Raw genomic sequence first — 15751 nt, forward strand, 5'->3', positions numbered from 1 at the left:
CTGGTGCATGGAGCCTGCTTCTCCCTCTGCCTGTGTCTCTGCCTCTCTCTCTCTCTCTCTCTCTCTCTGTGTGACTATCATAAATAAATAAAATTAAAAAAAAAAATAAATAAATATTGTTCTGGCACTGCTGAAAAACCAGAACCAGGAACGTTTGTACTATTAGACCTTTTAGGGGGAGACTAATGGCTTAATGGCGTTACCTTATAGACTCAGAGCTAAGCATCACCAAACTGTTCAGTATCCCGATAATTGTAAAGTAAAGAAGGATGATAAATTGTCCTAGCAGTTAGTTTACCTAACTTCTTGAAAACCGCAGATGCTGATAGATAACTGGCTGACTTACAGAACACCACATAAAGTGTAAAATACATAAGATAACCTCTTAGAAATTTGGTGATGATAAAATTAAATGGTTCTTGGGGCGCCTGGCTGGTTCAGTTGGGAGAGCATGTGACTCTTAATATCAGGGTCATGATTTTGAGCCTCATGTTGGGAATAGTGGTTACTTAAGTAAATAAATAAACTAAAAAAAAGTAAACGATTGTTTAGTACAATAACTCTTTGGTAAATGAATTCATTATCCCAAAGCTAATATTGTTATTTAAAAGAAATGGAAATTGTTTTTTCAATTATAGGATAATGTTAAGCACAAAGACTATATTGACCATCAGAAGGATAAAGTTGCTTTAACTCTGGCCCGTCTAGCCCGCCATGTTGAAGTGGAGAAACAACAGAAGGAAGAGAAGAATAGAGCATTCAGGGTATGTGGCTAATTAAATTGGTACTTTATCAAATCATGGAATTATTTATAATAAAATTGTAACAAATTTGCCATTAAAAAATGTATAATTGAATCCAAGTTCAGCATGGACTCTAGATAATAGCTCATCATTTTAGTGTAGTACCTCGTGATAGCTTTTTATATTTCTATCTTTAGTTAGATTCTGATCATATATGTATACAGGAGGAAAAAAATAATTGAGTGGACTTTATTTTGGGGAATTAACAGTCACCAGATTTCTTATAGCAGGTGAATAATTAAGAGTTTCTGGTTTCTACATCATAAGAGTGAAAAAGAGTTTATTGGTGCTTTTGTAGACATAAGCTGTTAAAAGGTTATTTTCTACTAAATAGAATCAAACCACTTTCTCAAACTTCAGCCTGCGGAAAAAAAACCTTCAGCCTGCCCCTTCAGACTAAATATATTACTAAAAAAAAAATAGAAATTTCAATCAGGTTTGTACAAGAGATGCTATGTGTAAAATGAAGCCTAATATAGAATCTTCTGATGATATAAATCTTTTTCTTCACTTGCATTTGAAGGCCCCAGATGAATCACTTAAAGAATCTCTAAATACTGGGACACCTGGATGGCTCAGTCAGTGGAGCATGTGACTCTTGACCTAGGGATCTTGAGTTTGAGCTCCATGTTGGGGGTAGAGTTAACTTAAAAAAAAAATTTTTTTTTAAATAAAAATAGGGACGCCTGGGTGGCTCAACAGTTAAGCCTCTCCCTTTGGCTCAGGGCATGATCCTGGGGTCCCAGGATCGAGTCCCACATTGGGCTCCCTGCGTGGAGCCTGCTTCTCCCTCTGCCTGTGTCTCTGCATCTCTCTCTCTGTGTCTCTCATGAATAAATAAATAAAATCTTTTGAAAAAAATAAATGAAATAAAATAAAAATAAAAGAATCCCTCAATACTGACAAGAATCTGTTAGAAGTAAAAAGTTGATGAGTTGGGTAAATAAAGCTCTTCATCCTGGGAGTTTTTTTTGTTTCTTTTTGGTTTTTTTAAGATTTAATTTGTTCATTTGACATAGAGCACACAAGCAGGGGGAGTGGCAGGCAGAGGGAAAGGGAGAAACAGGCTCTCCACTGAGCAGAGAACCTGACATGGGGCTCCATCCCTGAACCTTGGGATTATGACCTGAGCCAAAGGCAGGTGCTGAACCGATTGAGCCACCCATGTGCCCCCATCCTAAGAGTTTAAAAATGGAAATTGAGTGCTGCCTGGCTGGCTTAGTCAGTAAAGCATGCCACTCTTGATCTCAGGGTTGTGAGTTCAAGAGTCCTACATTGCGTGTAAAACTTATTTTTAAAAAAATAGAAATAAAATCATGGCTCTTCCAGCAGCTGTTTGGATTTCACTTAGCTTTGATAGACTTTGGGCTTTAATCTATAAAGGGACAGAGTTGGAGATGATCTCCCGGATTAAGATAAGCACTATGATTTTATATATTTTTTAAAGATTTTACTTATTCATGAGAGAGACACAGAGAGAGGCAGAGACATAGACAGAGGGAGAAGCAAGCTTCCGGTGGGGAACCTGATGTGTGACTCGATCCCAGGACCACAGGGTCAGGACCTGAGCCAAAGGCAGACGCTCAATAACTGAGCCACCCAGGCATCCCTGTGATTTTATAATTTTAACATCTTATTTTAATTCTTGTCCATTGGTTATCATGGAGGAATTCATATATTTCTATAGCCTTTGTTTTAGTATCTCCTAATCTGGTATAGAATAAATTAATATTCTTTACATTTAGAAGTAGATTTGTTTGGGAACTTTATAATATAATACCAATTAAATTAGAGCATAGTATTGTAATTGTATGTTTAAAATGCTTAATGCAAGGACGTCTGGATGCCTCAGCTCAATTGGTTAAGCGTCTGCCTTCGGCTCAGGTCATGATCCCGGAATCCCCGGATTGAGCCCCACATCAGGCTCTCTGCTCAGTGAGGAGTCTGCTTCTGCCCCTGCCCCTCACCTTGCACATGCTTGCTAGCTTTCTCTCAAATAAATAAAATCTTAAAAATAAATAAATAGAATGCTTAATGCATAGAGATATTAAAAAAACAGATTCTTTCCTGGCTTTAAGGAAGATTCTTTCCCAAAACTATGTTAATTATATCTTTTTAATGGGGAAAGTCTCTATTTGCATGATTTGCAAGCTATCCTTTCCCACAAATTTCCTGAATGGTTCTAGCTTCTCTTCCCAGGCAGTGTTCTGACATAGATAGTAAAATATCTGTAATGGGTTCAGAATTTTACAGGCACTGTGGTAACCAGGGCTTTTCTCAAGGGTGGTTTCAGCTTCCACCCATGTAAATATTCATTCATTCTACTAAAGACTTGACCTCAGCATTGAAGAAAGTTTTTTGAGATTCTGAAATTTTTGTTTAACCAATTGTAAAGAATAAAAACATATCTAGATTTTTATTTTCTAAAAGAAAAACTGACAGGTATCTTAGTTCATTTCTTGCTATCCATTCATGATTTTTAAAAATTTGGTTTCCTGTATATTTAACTTACTTACTTACTTACTTACTTATTTACTTATTCACGAGAGATGGAAAGAGAGGCAGAGACACAGGCAGAGGAAAGAGGAAGAAGCAGGCTCTCTGCAGGAGCCTGATGTGGGACTTGATCCCCAACCCTGGGATCAGGCCCTGAGTCAAAGGCAGATGCTTAACCACTAAGCCATCCAGGCATCCCTTTAACTTATTTTTTAAAACTAGATGACAGAAAACAAATGAAACAAACTACTCAGGAAGATAATGAAACTAAAATAAAAATGATTGTTGAGGAATTCTAGTGGCTGATAACTCTAACTAAAACTAGATAATAGAAAATACCTTTCAACTATTCTTAGGCCTTGGTGAATTATTGATGTCTTATTAAGGTGAATTTTTAAAATCTTTTGTGGTGGAACGGTTTTAAAGAAAGAAAGAAAAAAAAAAAAACACGTTAAAATCTTCACTGGATATGGGGCACCTGACTGGCCCAGTAGAGTGTGCAACTCTTGATCTCAGGGTCATGAGTTCGAGCCCCATGTTATGTATGGAGCCTACAGAAAATTAAAAAAAAAAAAAAAAAAGGCACAACAACTTTTCACTGGATGAATCACTTCCAGAGAGAATGTTGTGTTAACTACTTGATCATCTACCAGCTTTGCTTATTCACACTCTAGGAGTTAAGGTGACTTGCAAGAAGGGATATAACACTCAAATTTGGGGAAGAAGCTTTTGTAACGGGAAAAGGATGGCTTATTTGAGGATGACTTCAACCATTAAATGTTTTCTGAGCATTGGCTATGGCCACAGAGTTCAAATTCTATTTTAAAAAATGCCAGAGGGGGATCCCTGGGTGGCGCAGCGGTTTGGCGCCTGCCATTGGCCCAGGGCGCGATCCTGGAGACCTGGGATCGAATCCCACATCGGGCTCCCGGTGCATGGAGCCTGCTTCTCCCTCTGACTATGTCTCTGCCTCTCTCTCTCTCTCTGTGACTATCATAAATAAATAAAAATTTTAAAAAAAATGCCAGAGGGATCCCTGGGTGGCGCAGCGGTTTAGCACCTGCCTTTGGCCCAGGGCGGGATCCTGGAGACCAGGGATCGAATCCCACATCGGGCTCCTGGTGCATGGAGCCTGCTTCTCCCTCTGCCTCTGTCTCTGCCTCTCCCTCTCTCTCTGTGTGCCTATCATAAATAAATAAAAAATTTTAAAAAATAAAAAATAAAAAATAAAAAATGCCAGAGAACATTTTAAAAACCTATTTATTTTTAGTTTTTGGTAGTTCTTTAAAATAAGTAGGCTGTTAACTGGCATGTGGTAGTACTGGTAGTATTTGATTTTATTAAGTTTTTATTGTGATAGATTTTGTAAGGAACTTTGGTAAGAGTGCATTAGAAAATGTCTTTAGAGTCTACCAGAAGCTTGCCTTATTGCTTTCTCTGGATAAACTAGCTCTGTTCTCCATGATGTGTTATTCAGAACACTAATGCTATAGGATGCACTTTGAAAAAAAAGTATTTAATGATTTGTTGAGATACTGCATATTCCCAGTGTGGAAAATTATATGCACGTTAACGCTTCAGGGCTTTGGAAGTCCTGTGCTAAAGGAACTGTTTAAATTTTGCATTAAAATGAGTGTTTATATACTTAATTTGGTTATAGAGAATTATTTTTAATGAATATAATGCTTGTTAACATCTTTGAGAATTAGTATTTTATGGTATACTTTAACAATACTGTGTAGATTTTTTTCAGATTGAAATCTTGAATCTCCCTGTTTCACTACTTAAACCATTTCTGATAGAAGATCCTGTTGCATTGTTAATTAGACCTTTCATTATTCTGGCCTATATCTTGCAAATCTAGCATTTGTGACTTTGTGATTTCTTTTTAAGAACAAAACCTTATGGAGATGCGATATGGTATACTGGTTAAGTGCATGAATTCTAGAATCATTATAAGATTCTGAATCCTGGTGTTGTTATTTATCCTTAGGCAATTTATTTGACCTTTCTGTAACTCGGGTTTCCCATTCTACAATACAAGCAATAATAGTATCTTTCTCACAGAGTTATTGTGAGAATGAAATTTAAAATGCTTTTAGAATCATAACTAGCATGTGGTAAGTGGTTTTAGTAAGTGTTAGCATAATTAGGGAGTAAGCAAATAGATTAATAGATTTAAAATAATATATGGAAAGACTTAGAGACTTTAACTGTCTGAAGCTTAAGTCTAGTTTCATGGTTGACAGTGGCTTGCTGCCTCTTTGTAAATAAAATTTTATCGGAACATAGCAATGCTCATTTGTTTACGTATTCTCTGTGGCTGCTTTCATGGCAGAGTTGAGGAGTTGCAGTAGAGTTGAGCTGCAAAACCTAAAATATTTACTTTCTGGCCTTTATATAGAAAAAGTTTGCCAACCCTAGATCTAGGTGGTGATAAATGCTTTATATTGGTACATTCTAAGTACTAATGAAATCTACTCTTACTAATACTATTCACTGAAAAAATATTTAATAGGCTTCTGTATACTTCAGACTGTATGTGGAAACTTTGAATAGAATATATAAAAATTTAGGGGGCACTTGGGTGTGGCTCAGATGGTTTAGTGTCTGCCTTTGGCTTGGGTCATGATCCTGGAGTCCTGGGATTGAGCCCTGCATTGGGCTCCCTGTTCAGCAGAGAGTCAGCTTCTCCCTCTCCCTCTATTCCTTACACTGCTAATGTTCTTTCTCTTAGTATCTCCCTGTCTCAAATGAATAAATAAAATCTTTTTTTAAAAATGGTATAAAACTTTAAAAATGAAAATATTTGTATTTCTATTCCCAGAGATAGTCGTTGACATTTTATATATTTTCAGCCTCTGTTCCCCCTCTGCAGATAGAGATTTATAGACCTTGAAAAATTAATCTTTATTTATATTTGACCTCATTTGGTGACCTACTTGATATAAAAAATATATTCCTACTTCATCAAAAGTTTGGTTTGTGTTTCTAATTGACTTTCATGAAATGGATATACCATAATTAAACTACTCTATTGTTGGAGATGTAGGTTATGGCAAAATTTTGTGCAAATACAAATGATATTGGGATCAGCATGTCAGAGCATAAACCTTTGTTTTGACTTACCTCTTTGGGATAGATGTCTAGAATGTAGAGTTATAGGGATAAAGGATAATCAGTATTTTCTCATCACTGATATATTAACATCCTTTTCTCAAGAAAACCAAGTTAGTAATCATAGGTTAACTGATTTTCTTCTTAATACCTTTAGGAAAAAATCGATTTTCAGCACGCTCATGGGTTACAAGAATTGGAATTTATTCGAGGACATTCTGATACAGAAGCAGCAAGACTGTGTGTGGACCAGTGGCTAAAAATGCCAGGTACTCTTTAGAGATCAGAGTGGAACACTGAGGTTACTGAGCTTCCCTAAAGCTTTATGGGGTTATAGCTGTATTATTCAGTTGCTAGTACATACATAAAGTATTGAAATTTAGTTTCAGTGATACTTAATGGCCTACTTCACCAATTGTCTTCCTACATTGACAAAAGTATATTTTGAATATAATAGGTCATCCTTGACCTCATTAGATATTGCTCATTTATTTACTTGTGTTATTTCAGTTATTACATGAAATAGTTCATGTGTCTGTGGGAGAGATTTTAATAGATTTGAGGTCAAGAAAGCTTTCTCTAATGAAATGGAATTTAAGCTGAGATCTAAAGGATTAGTGTTTTCTTATTTATTCATCAGTGCAGTCTGTGTAGATATTTTATAAGAACATGTCCACATGAGAGACATCTAAAGCATTGGGTAGCCTCTTAACTAACTCTACAGACCTAAGGTTCCCAAAAGAGTCACTATGGAACATTTTCCCCAACCAGATAATTAGGTTTTATTTTTTTTTTACTTTTTTTTATTTTTTGGTGGAATTTTTAAGATCCAGTAGGACACTCTCACTATGACCGCTTTTCTAGCCTGTGTTGTAGAAGTAACACTGAGCCTTTAAAAGGCTTGGGATATCCACAGAAACCTTAGCTGTGGATTTAATCCAGTAGAATGTTTAATTGCAGAAAGTCATTAGAAATGCAATGCTCAACTTGAACCTGATATCTTGTTCTACAGTTTTCAGGGGCATCTGGGTGGCACAGTTGGTCATAGTGTCCAAATCTTGATTTTGACTCAGGTCACTGTCTTGGGGTCCAGGGATTGGGCTTGGCGTTCAGTGGGAAGTCTACTCTGAGATTCTCTTTCCCTCTGTCCCCTCCACCCCCCAGGTCACATTCTCTCTCCCTCTCTTTCTCTCAAATGAATAAATCTTTAAAAATAAATAAATATAGTTTTCAGAAGGCTTTTCTTTGAATCAAATTATCACTGATAAGGTAATTCCAAAGTTTTTACCCTGTTATGTTCATTAATAAGTTTGTATGTCTGTCTCTTCTTTCAGACTACATACTCTGTAGTATGGGGAGACAGAGACCAAGGTTTATTAGTCCTTTTTTGCTCAACTTAGAGATACTCAGTAAATGTTTGAATATTATCCAATGTAAGCTATAAACATTTGCATATGAACACAGAAAGAAGCCTAGAATTTAGGATCCAAATGTGACTGTCATTCAAGTAAACAAAAGAATTGTTTAGTATTCCAGACCTATTTTATCAAAAAATACTATGATACCTGGTTATGCCTCTTGAGGTGTTCTAGTTAAAGCTCATATTTAAAAAAGAAAACATCCCCCTAGATGCATTCTGTTCTCAGTAGAAATTAATGACTTAATTCAGTGGTTTTACTTTAGCTACTTTAGAATCGCCTGGGAACTTTTAAGTATATACCTGTGCCTCATCTCCAGAGATGATTCTAGGGCATCTGTAGTTTTGGGAAAAGATTCGTAGGTAATTTTGATAGGAAAATGGAGTAGAACTATAAGGCTTTATCATTTCCAAGATATCTTCTAAAAATATTTTATATCATGCAAATCTAACATCTTTTAAGTCCTGTCTAGACTCTTTAGATCTGATGCCGTACCTCCAGATTGACAGAATATTTGAATTCACTGTAAAATGTATTCATGGGCATATGTTTATGTATTTGTCTGAGCAGGTCAGTGGTAACAAATGACTCATTTTAACTGTATCTTTATGATTCATGGCGAAACTTGGTATTTTACATATCTTCAGGTCACACCTGATTCATTGGTAGCTGATAAGCTTGAGCCTGGAGTTAAGGGCTTTAGTTATATTTGTTTTATGTGATTGTTTTATTTTTTTGCTTGCTCCCTTGCAACAACACTATAGAACTGAAGTTTAGGATCTATTGCTAGAACAGCTGCTTTAACATTGGGCTATATTGGTATGGTGCTATTCCATAAGTTAGCTTTGGAGAGTGCTGAAATGTTTGAATAGGTTATAGCTGGGAATACAGAGGTGAGTCATTGTTCTCTTTAATTATAAAAAATGAGGTTCTACTTCTAAATAGCATTAAGGGACTTGTTCAATCTATTCCAAAGTATCTAGCTATTGTAATTCATCCCTTTCATTAGAAGTAGTTTAAGTACTTTATTTATATTTACTCTACTGAAATTCATCTTTTATAGACCTTTATAGTTAGGCTAGTTTGCATACATTTAAATACTTAGTAACTTAAAAACAATACTTTAAGGAAAATACTTAAATTTCTCTATTTTGCCTTTCCATGGGTAAATCTTATTTTCTCTGAATTGATTTTTTTCTCTAATTTTATTTTTATCCAGAACTTTTACTGGCTAAATAAAGATCTTAATGGGCAACTTCTAGAATGTGGATAGACAGTAATTAAAAATTGTCATAATTCTGACTACATTAAAAAAATAAAGATAAGAAGGTGTATTGTCTTTAATGCGTCTTTAAGATTAAAATATGATTAATGCTATACTATGCTGTTCATTGTTTGTTGGCAGAACATATTTATAAGCATTTTGGCAGTTTTTAATGGAGCCTCCCCCCTCCCCCCAAGGACTAAAACAGCAGAAAAGCAGTTGAAACCTTAAATTATTATATAAGCCATTTGGAGATCTTAAAACTAGATGATGTTAAAAGAATAATAATCTATCCTATTTAAATCCTTAGGGGCTTTGTAGAAACTACCATAAAGATAATACCCAGTTTTCTGTTCTATGAGACATTCAAGGCATTTAAACAGTCTAAAGGGAGTCAATAATCTAACCATCTGTGTATAACCATCTGACATACAGTCAGAATCCTGCTTGCAGTTTTACATTTCATGGTTTGTGTAATGTAACTCTAGATTTTCCATCCTACAGCATGCATGGGATAAATTTTGTTCCAGGGGTATTAGTCTACAAGAGTTGTAAGATGAATACTTAAAGGATGAAAAATGAGCCAGGATAAAGGGAGATTAATTCAGAGAGACTAGTGAAAGGGCTGCCTGGCTGGCTCATTCCATAGAGCATATGACTCTGGATCTTAGGGTCATACAGCCCTATAATGGGTGTAGGGTTTACTTTTTTAAAAAAGAGAGGAAAAAGAAATAGTGATGGGCAAACTTTGAAAGGAGAAAAGAAAGGGATAAAATAAAAGAAAGGAGAAAGATAGTAAGTAAATCTCTGCTTTGTGTTCTGTAAATTTATTTCTGAGAACTGCATTACTTAATATCCAGATTGGAACTAACTGATCAGTGGCTGGTTTCCTAAGAAAGTACCACTTTTATTCTTCTTGCATCCCTGAACTCTCCACTCCTCCCCACTCTCCTAGTTACATTTTTAACATAATTTTCAGAGAACTCAGATCCTTTATAATATAGGTAAACCTTCTAATGTGTTTAAGATAGTTAATAGAGGAAAAAAGAATTAGAAGATCTTTTCCAGTTTATATAAATGAAAATGTAAGTAGTGGCTTTATAGAGCAACTGATTTTCTAATCAGTGTTTGATCTTTGACATTTCTTGGCTATTGAACTTAAAGAAACAGATTTTTTTTTCCCCTCAAGAGAATGTTACTTAAAGATGTTAACAGCTTCCAGGACACCTGGCTGGCTTGGTCAGTAGAGCATGCAACTCTTGATCTCAGGGTTTTAGTAACCTCTACATTGGGTATAGAGATTACTAAAAAAAAGAAAAATTAAATGAATAAATTTAATCTCCATCACATACTAAAAAAAGAAAGGAAGGAAGGCTCCTGGCCGGCTCAGTCAGTAGAGCAATGTGACCCTTGATCTTGGGGTTGTGAGTTTGAGCCCCATGTTGGGTGTAGAGATTACTTTAAAAATAACATCATTTATGGGATCCCTGGGTGGCGCAGTGGTTTAGCGCCTGCCTTTGGCCCAGGGCGCGATCCTGAAGACCTGGGATCGAATCCCATGTCGGGCTCCCGGTGCATGGAGCCTGCTTCTCCCTCTGCCTATGTCTCTGCCTCTCTCTCTCTCTCTCTCTCTCTCTCTCTGTGACTATCATAAATAAATAAAAATTTAAAAAAAATAACATCATTTAGATTATCATTTAATATCATTTAATTATCATTTATATAGGCACCTTGGGTGACTCAGTAGGTTAACCATCTGACTTTTGATTTCGGCTCAGGTCCTGATCTCATGGTGTGAGATCAAGCCCCACATCAGGCTCCACTCTGGACATGGAGTCGGCTTAAGATTCTCTCCGCCCCCCTACCTTCCCCTGCTCCCCAACCGACTCACTTAGCTCTCTCCCTCTCTCTCAAAAAAAAAAAAGAAAAAGAAAAAGAAAAAAAATGTTAACAACTTTACTTGTCCGAGGGGTCACCTGTGTAGCTCAGTGGGTGAGCATCTTCCTTTAGCTCAGGTCGTGATCCTGGGATTGAATCCCACATTGGGGATTGAATCCCCTGCAGGGAACCTACTTCTCTCCCTCTGCCTATGTCTGCCTCTGTCTCTCTCTGTCTCTCATGAATAAATAAATAAAAATCTTAAATTAAAAAAAAGCTTTATTTGTCTCAGGTAGCTATTTTTAAGTGATCATATTTTTTTATAAGAAAGCCAATAAACATTTAATAACAATTAGCATCACCCAGATGCTGTTGTATCATAATTTATATTGTTTTGTCATAATTTTGATTACCAATTCAAAGGACAAGTATCTGAAGTAGGAACTTAAGAATTTGTATTCCAATGATACAGGACTCAAAGCAGGAACAATTAATTCTGGAACAAGAAGTTCATTCCGAAGAGGAGGCCAAATGCGGGTGTCTGGAAAACCAATTTTATGTCCCATAATGCACTGTAACAAGGAATTTGATAATGGGCACCTTCTCTTAGGACATTTGAAAAGGTGAGTATGATACTCAATAGTGGATGCTGAAAAGCAAATGAGTTTTACAAAGTGATTTCATAAAATGAAAGCATGATACATCTGTGTCATTGTAATCATAACTTTATATTGCAAACTCGAATTGTTTTGTGCTCTTACGATAGTTGCTTTAAATTTACATTTCTTAGGTTTCCTAGAAGGCTTAAACTCAGATATTTTTTCTAGTGATACTCTCTTTAAAGGCATGTAGCCTTTAAGTATGTATTTATTCTTAATATGTATCATAAAATTCGGAACAGAATTTTTACACTTATAAGTAGTTGAATCATTTTTAGAGAAATCCAGCCCATAAATACAAATTTCAAAAGACACAGAGCACTTAGAGATATTTGGTCTAGACTAAAGAAAGCTAATATGGTATTACAAAGCAAATGTTAAAGGCAAACCAAATGTAGCAAAATTCATAATATTCTATTTATGAAACCTACCTTATTAATTTACTGAATTTTTGAATAGTAGAGCTTGAGAAAGTAAATATCAAGGGAAGGCAATATTAAAGGCATTAAACATTCTTACCTTCATATTCTCTCCTAATAGTTTAAATATATGAATTGAGAGTTTGGGGGCTCTCAGCCATTATCATTTCCAGATGCATCAACCTACTTATGAATTAACCTACCTGTAAAGGCTCCTAGAACGAGCTTCAGCATTCTACAAATAACTGGGTACCATACTGTATCTAAAGTATTTTTAAATCTCCAACTTTAAAATGGCACAAACTTAAAATGATTAAACTGAACATTAAAGGGATTAAAAACATTTTTAGGAAACAAGTGTGTGCCAGAAATCTTGACATGAGATTATTATTAAATTGGTTCATTTACAACTATTTGTGAATTTTCTGGTAAATAAGGCAAAAAGGAAAAGATGATGACTCTATAATCTTCAAACTGGAATCTCATCAGTTTGGCAAGACATACTTAAGTCCATTTTAATGGATCTTGCGGTACTTTTACAAAATCTTGAGCTCACTATTGGTCACTGTTTGAAGGGATTGCATGGCATTTCGGAGCCATTTGATATTTCTTTAAGTTGAAGAACATATTTCAGTAAAGTAAAAATTTCTTAGTGTGTATGTGTGTTTGTGTGTAAACAAATAAACAAGTGCTTAACAAATGAAACAGTACAGTGTGGATCCTAAAATGCGGACTTCTCTAACGTTACCTCTCTTGCTGAGTAGGTTTGATCACTCTCCATGTGATCCAACAATTACACTACATGGACCATTCACCAATTCCTTTGCTTGTGTAGTGTGTTACAAAAATTTTGTTACTCAACAGCAATATAGGGATCACCTTTTTGCTAAGGTAAGAGCATGTCCTAAGTTAAGAATAGGTATTTTTTCCTAGAGAACCATGGAATTCGGTATAGGTGTTTTCTTGCTGCTCTGAATTACCTATAATCAGATAATCACCAGTGATACACATAAGGATCAAAACTATGGTTATTTATGGAGAATAAAATGATTTGGAACATTAATTTTCTGTGGGCTGATAAACTTAATTACTGAAAGCCGGCAGTCCCAGAGATTATCATAGAAACCCTTTCTTTGATGGAGTTGCTCTGCCGAATTAACCTTGTTCAGATGCTTATAATGAGAACTAGAACCTTGGTGTTAAGTCCACTGCATTTCACTGCCTTTTGAAATGTTGGAACCATGTAGTAAATAATTCCTTTTTAATGCTAGTATTAAGAAATCTAAAAGGCTGTTTTATGTAACTCTCATTAAACATTAAATCTCAAGGGATATAAGTTGATTCATGGCATATGCAAATCTGTGTAATATATAGTTCTGTATTACCATATTTGAAATTATGTATCTTTAATGATTTATTCACATTACAGAATGTTAGTTGTGTAATATGTTCACTGGGAAAAAATTTTTTAAGCTTTTATTTTATTTTTTAAGACACATTTATTCAGCATCATGATCAGACTATTACATTTAGCAATCAACAGCATGGGTGCAAAAAAAAAAATCTACATTAAAACCCTTTGTTGGAATGCTTTACACTTTCCACAGAACAGAAACTAAAATAACCTGTTATACAATTAGTCACAAATACAGTCCTCGAGTTTTTTGCCCATACACATGAGTATTGTCTAAAACATGTCTTTGTAGCAGCTAGGCCCTGCCACCACTGTGCTTGGCTGAGTTCACAAATCTGTTGTAACCTGTAGCTTCCCTGTCACTTCTCTGGCTCTCCTCTCCTGCTAAGCTTTATTTCCTGGCAGTAATTAAAACCTTCTGCCACTGCCATAGCTGCTGCTGCTGCTGCTGCTGGAACCACCATAGCCACCTCGGTTTTGTGGTCTGGCAAAATATTGGCCTCCACCACCATGGGGGCCAGAGCTTCTGCCTCCAAAATTTCCTCCTTTCATGGATCCAAAATTTGGGAATAGATTGTTGTAATTGCCAAAATCGTTATAGCTTCCGCCACCTCCAAAGTTGCTTCCTTCATTACCAAACCCATTCTAGCCATCCCCACTGCCACCATATCCACTACCACCTCGACCACTGAAGTACCCTCCACGACCAAAGTTGTCATTCCCACCAAAACCACCTCCACGACCACCACCAAAGTTTCCAGAACCACTTCGGCCTCTTTGGCTGGACGAAGCACTAGCCATCTCTTGCTTCGATAGGGCTTTCCTTACTTCACAGTTGTGACCATTCACAATGTGGTATTTTTGAATGATAATCTTGTCTACAGAGTCATGGTCATCAAATGTCACAAAAGCAAAACCTCTCTTTTTGCCACTGCCTCGGTCAGTCATGATCTCAATCACTTCAATTTTCCCATACTATTCAAAATAATCTCTTAGATGATGTTCTTCAGTGTCTTCTTCAATGCCACCAACAAAAATCTTTTTCACAGTTAAGCGGGCACCAGGTCTTTGAGAATTTTCTCAGGAGACAGTCCTCTTTGGTTTCACAACTCTTCCATCCACCTTGTATGGCCTTGCGTTCATGGCTGTGTCCACCTCCTCCACGGCGTACGTGACAAACCCAAAGCCTCTAGAGCGCTTGGTGTTGGGGTCTCTCATTACCACACAGTCTGTAAGCATCCCCCATTGCTCAGAATGGCTCCTCAGACTCTCATCAGTTGTTTCAAAGCTCAAACCTCCAATGAAGAGCTTCTGCAGCTGCTCAGGCTCTTTAGGAGACTCTGACTTAGACATGATGGCGGTGAGAGGGGAGACTTTAACGATGCTAACTCGGCGGCGTCCGGGGCAGAAAGCTAAGTTTTTATTTTAATCACTTGATGCTCATGATGACAAATGTCCTCTTCAATCCCCATCACCTATTTTACCCATCCCCCCATTCGCTTCCCTTCTAGTAACCATCAATTTATTCTCTTCAGGTAAGAGCCTGTTTCTTGGTTTCTCTCTCTCTTTTTCCCTTTGCTCATTTGTTTTGTTTCTTAAATTCCACATACGAGTGAAATTATATGGTATTTGTCTTTTCTCTGACTTTGCTTAGCATTACACACTCTAGCTCTAGCCACGTCATTGCAAATGGCAAGATTTCATCCTTTTTGATGGCTGAATAATATTCCATGCGGGTGTGTGTGTGTGTGTGTGTGTGTGTGCCGCATCTTCTTTATCCATTCACTAATTGGTGGATACTTGCAGTATTATAAATCATGCTGCTATAAATATGGGGGTGTAGTATCCATTTGAATTAGTGTTTTTGTATTTTTTGGATAAATACCCAGCAGTGCAGTTACTAGGTCATAGGGTAGTTCTATTTTTAGCTTTTTGAGGAACCTTAATGCTGTTTTCCACAGTGGCTGCACTTGCAGTTTGCATTTCCACCAAAAATGCACACGGGTTCATTTTTCTCCACATCCTTTCCAATGCTTGTTTCTTTTGTTGATTTTAGCCATTGTGACAGGTATAAGGTGGTATCTCATAGTAGTTTTGATTTGCATTTCCCTGATGACGAGTGAGGTTGAGCATCATTTCATGTATCTCTTAGCTATCTGGATATCTTCTTTGGAGAAATGTCTGTTCATGTTTTCTGCCCATTTTTTAATTGGACCATGTGTTTTGGCTTTTGAGTTTAAATTATTTGTGTATTTTGGATACTAACCCTTTATCAGATATGTC

The 15751-nt window shown here is 36.4% G+C and overlaps 1 protein-coding gene and 1 pseudogene across 6 annotated transcripts in view; one reads left to right on the plus strand and one right to left on the minus strand.

Moving 5' to 3' along the window:
* ZNF451 (zinc finger protein 451) overlaps positions 1-15751 on the plus strand; it is a 90925-nt gene that overhangs the window by 35492 nt on the left and 39682 nt on the right. For 5 of the 6 annotated variants that reach the window (XM_025419122.3, XM_049092210.1, XM_035698081.2 and 2 more), the window contains 4 exons: positions 639-764; positions 6574-6685; positions 11449-11599; positions 12819-12945. In XM_025419122.3, coding sequence (XP_025274907.3) covers positions 639-764; positions 6574-6685; positions 11449-11599; positions 12819-12945 — 516 coding nt within the window. Of the gene's footprint in view, positions 1-638; positions 766-6573; positions 6686-11448; positions 11600-12818; positions 12946-15751 lie in introns of those variants that run through there. The other variant, XR_007401197.1, reaches the window with a different exon arrangement.
* Positions 13564-14821, minus strand: LOC112641801 (heterogeneous nuclear ribonucleoprotein A1-like; annotated as a pseudogene).

Source organism: Canis lupus, chromosome 12 (assembly GCF_003254725.2).
Source record: "Canis lupus dingo isolate Sandy chromosome 12, ASM325472v2, whole genome shotgun sequence".
In the NCBI taxonomy this organism is placed as follows: Eukaryota; Metazoa; Chordata; class Mammalia; order Carnivora; family Canidae; genus Canis; species Canis lupus.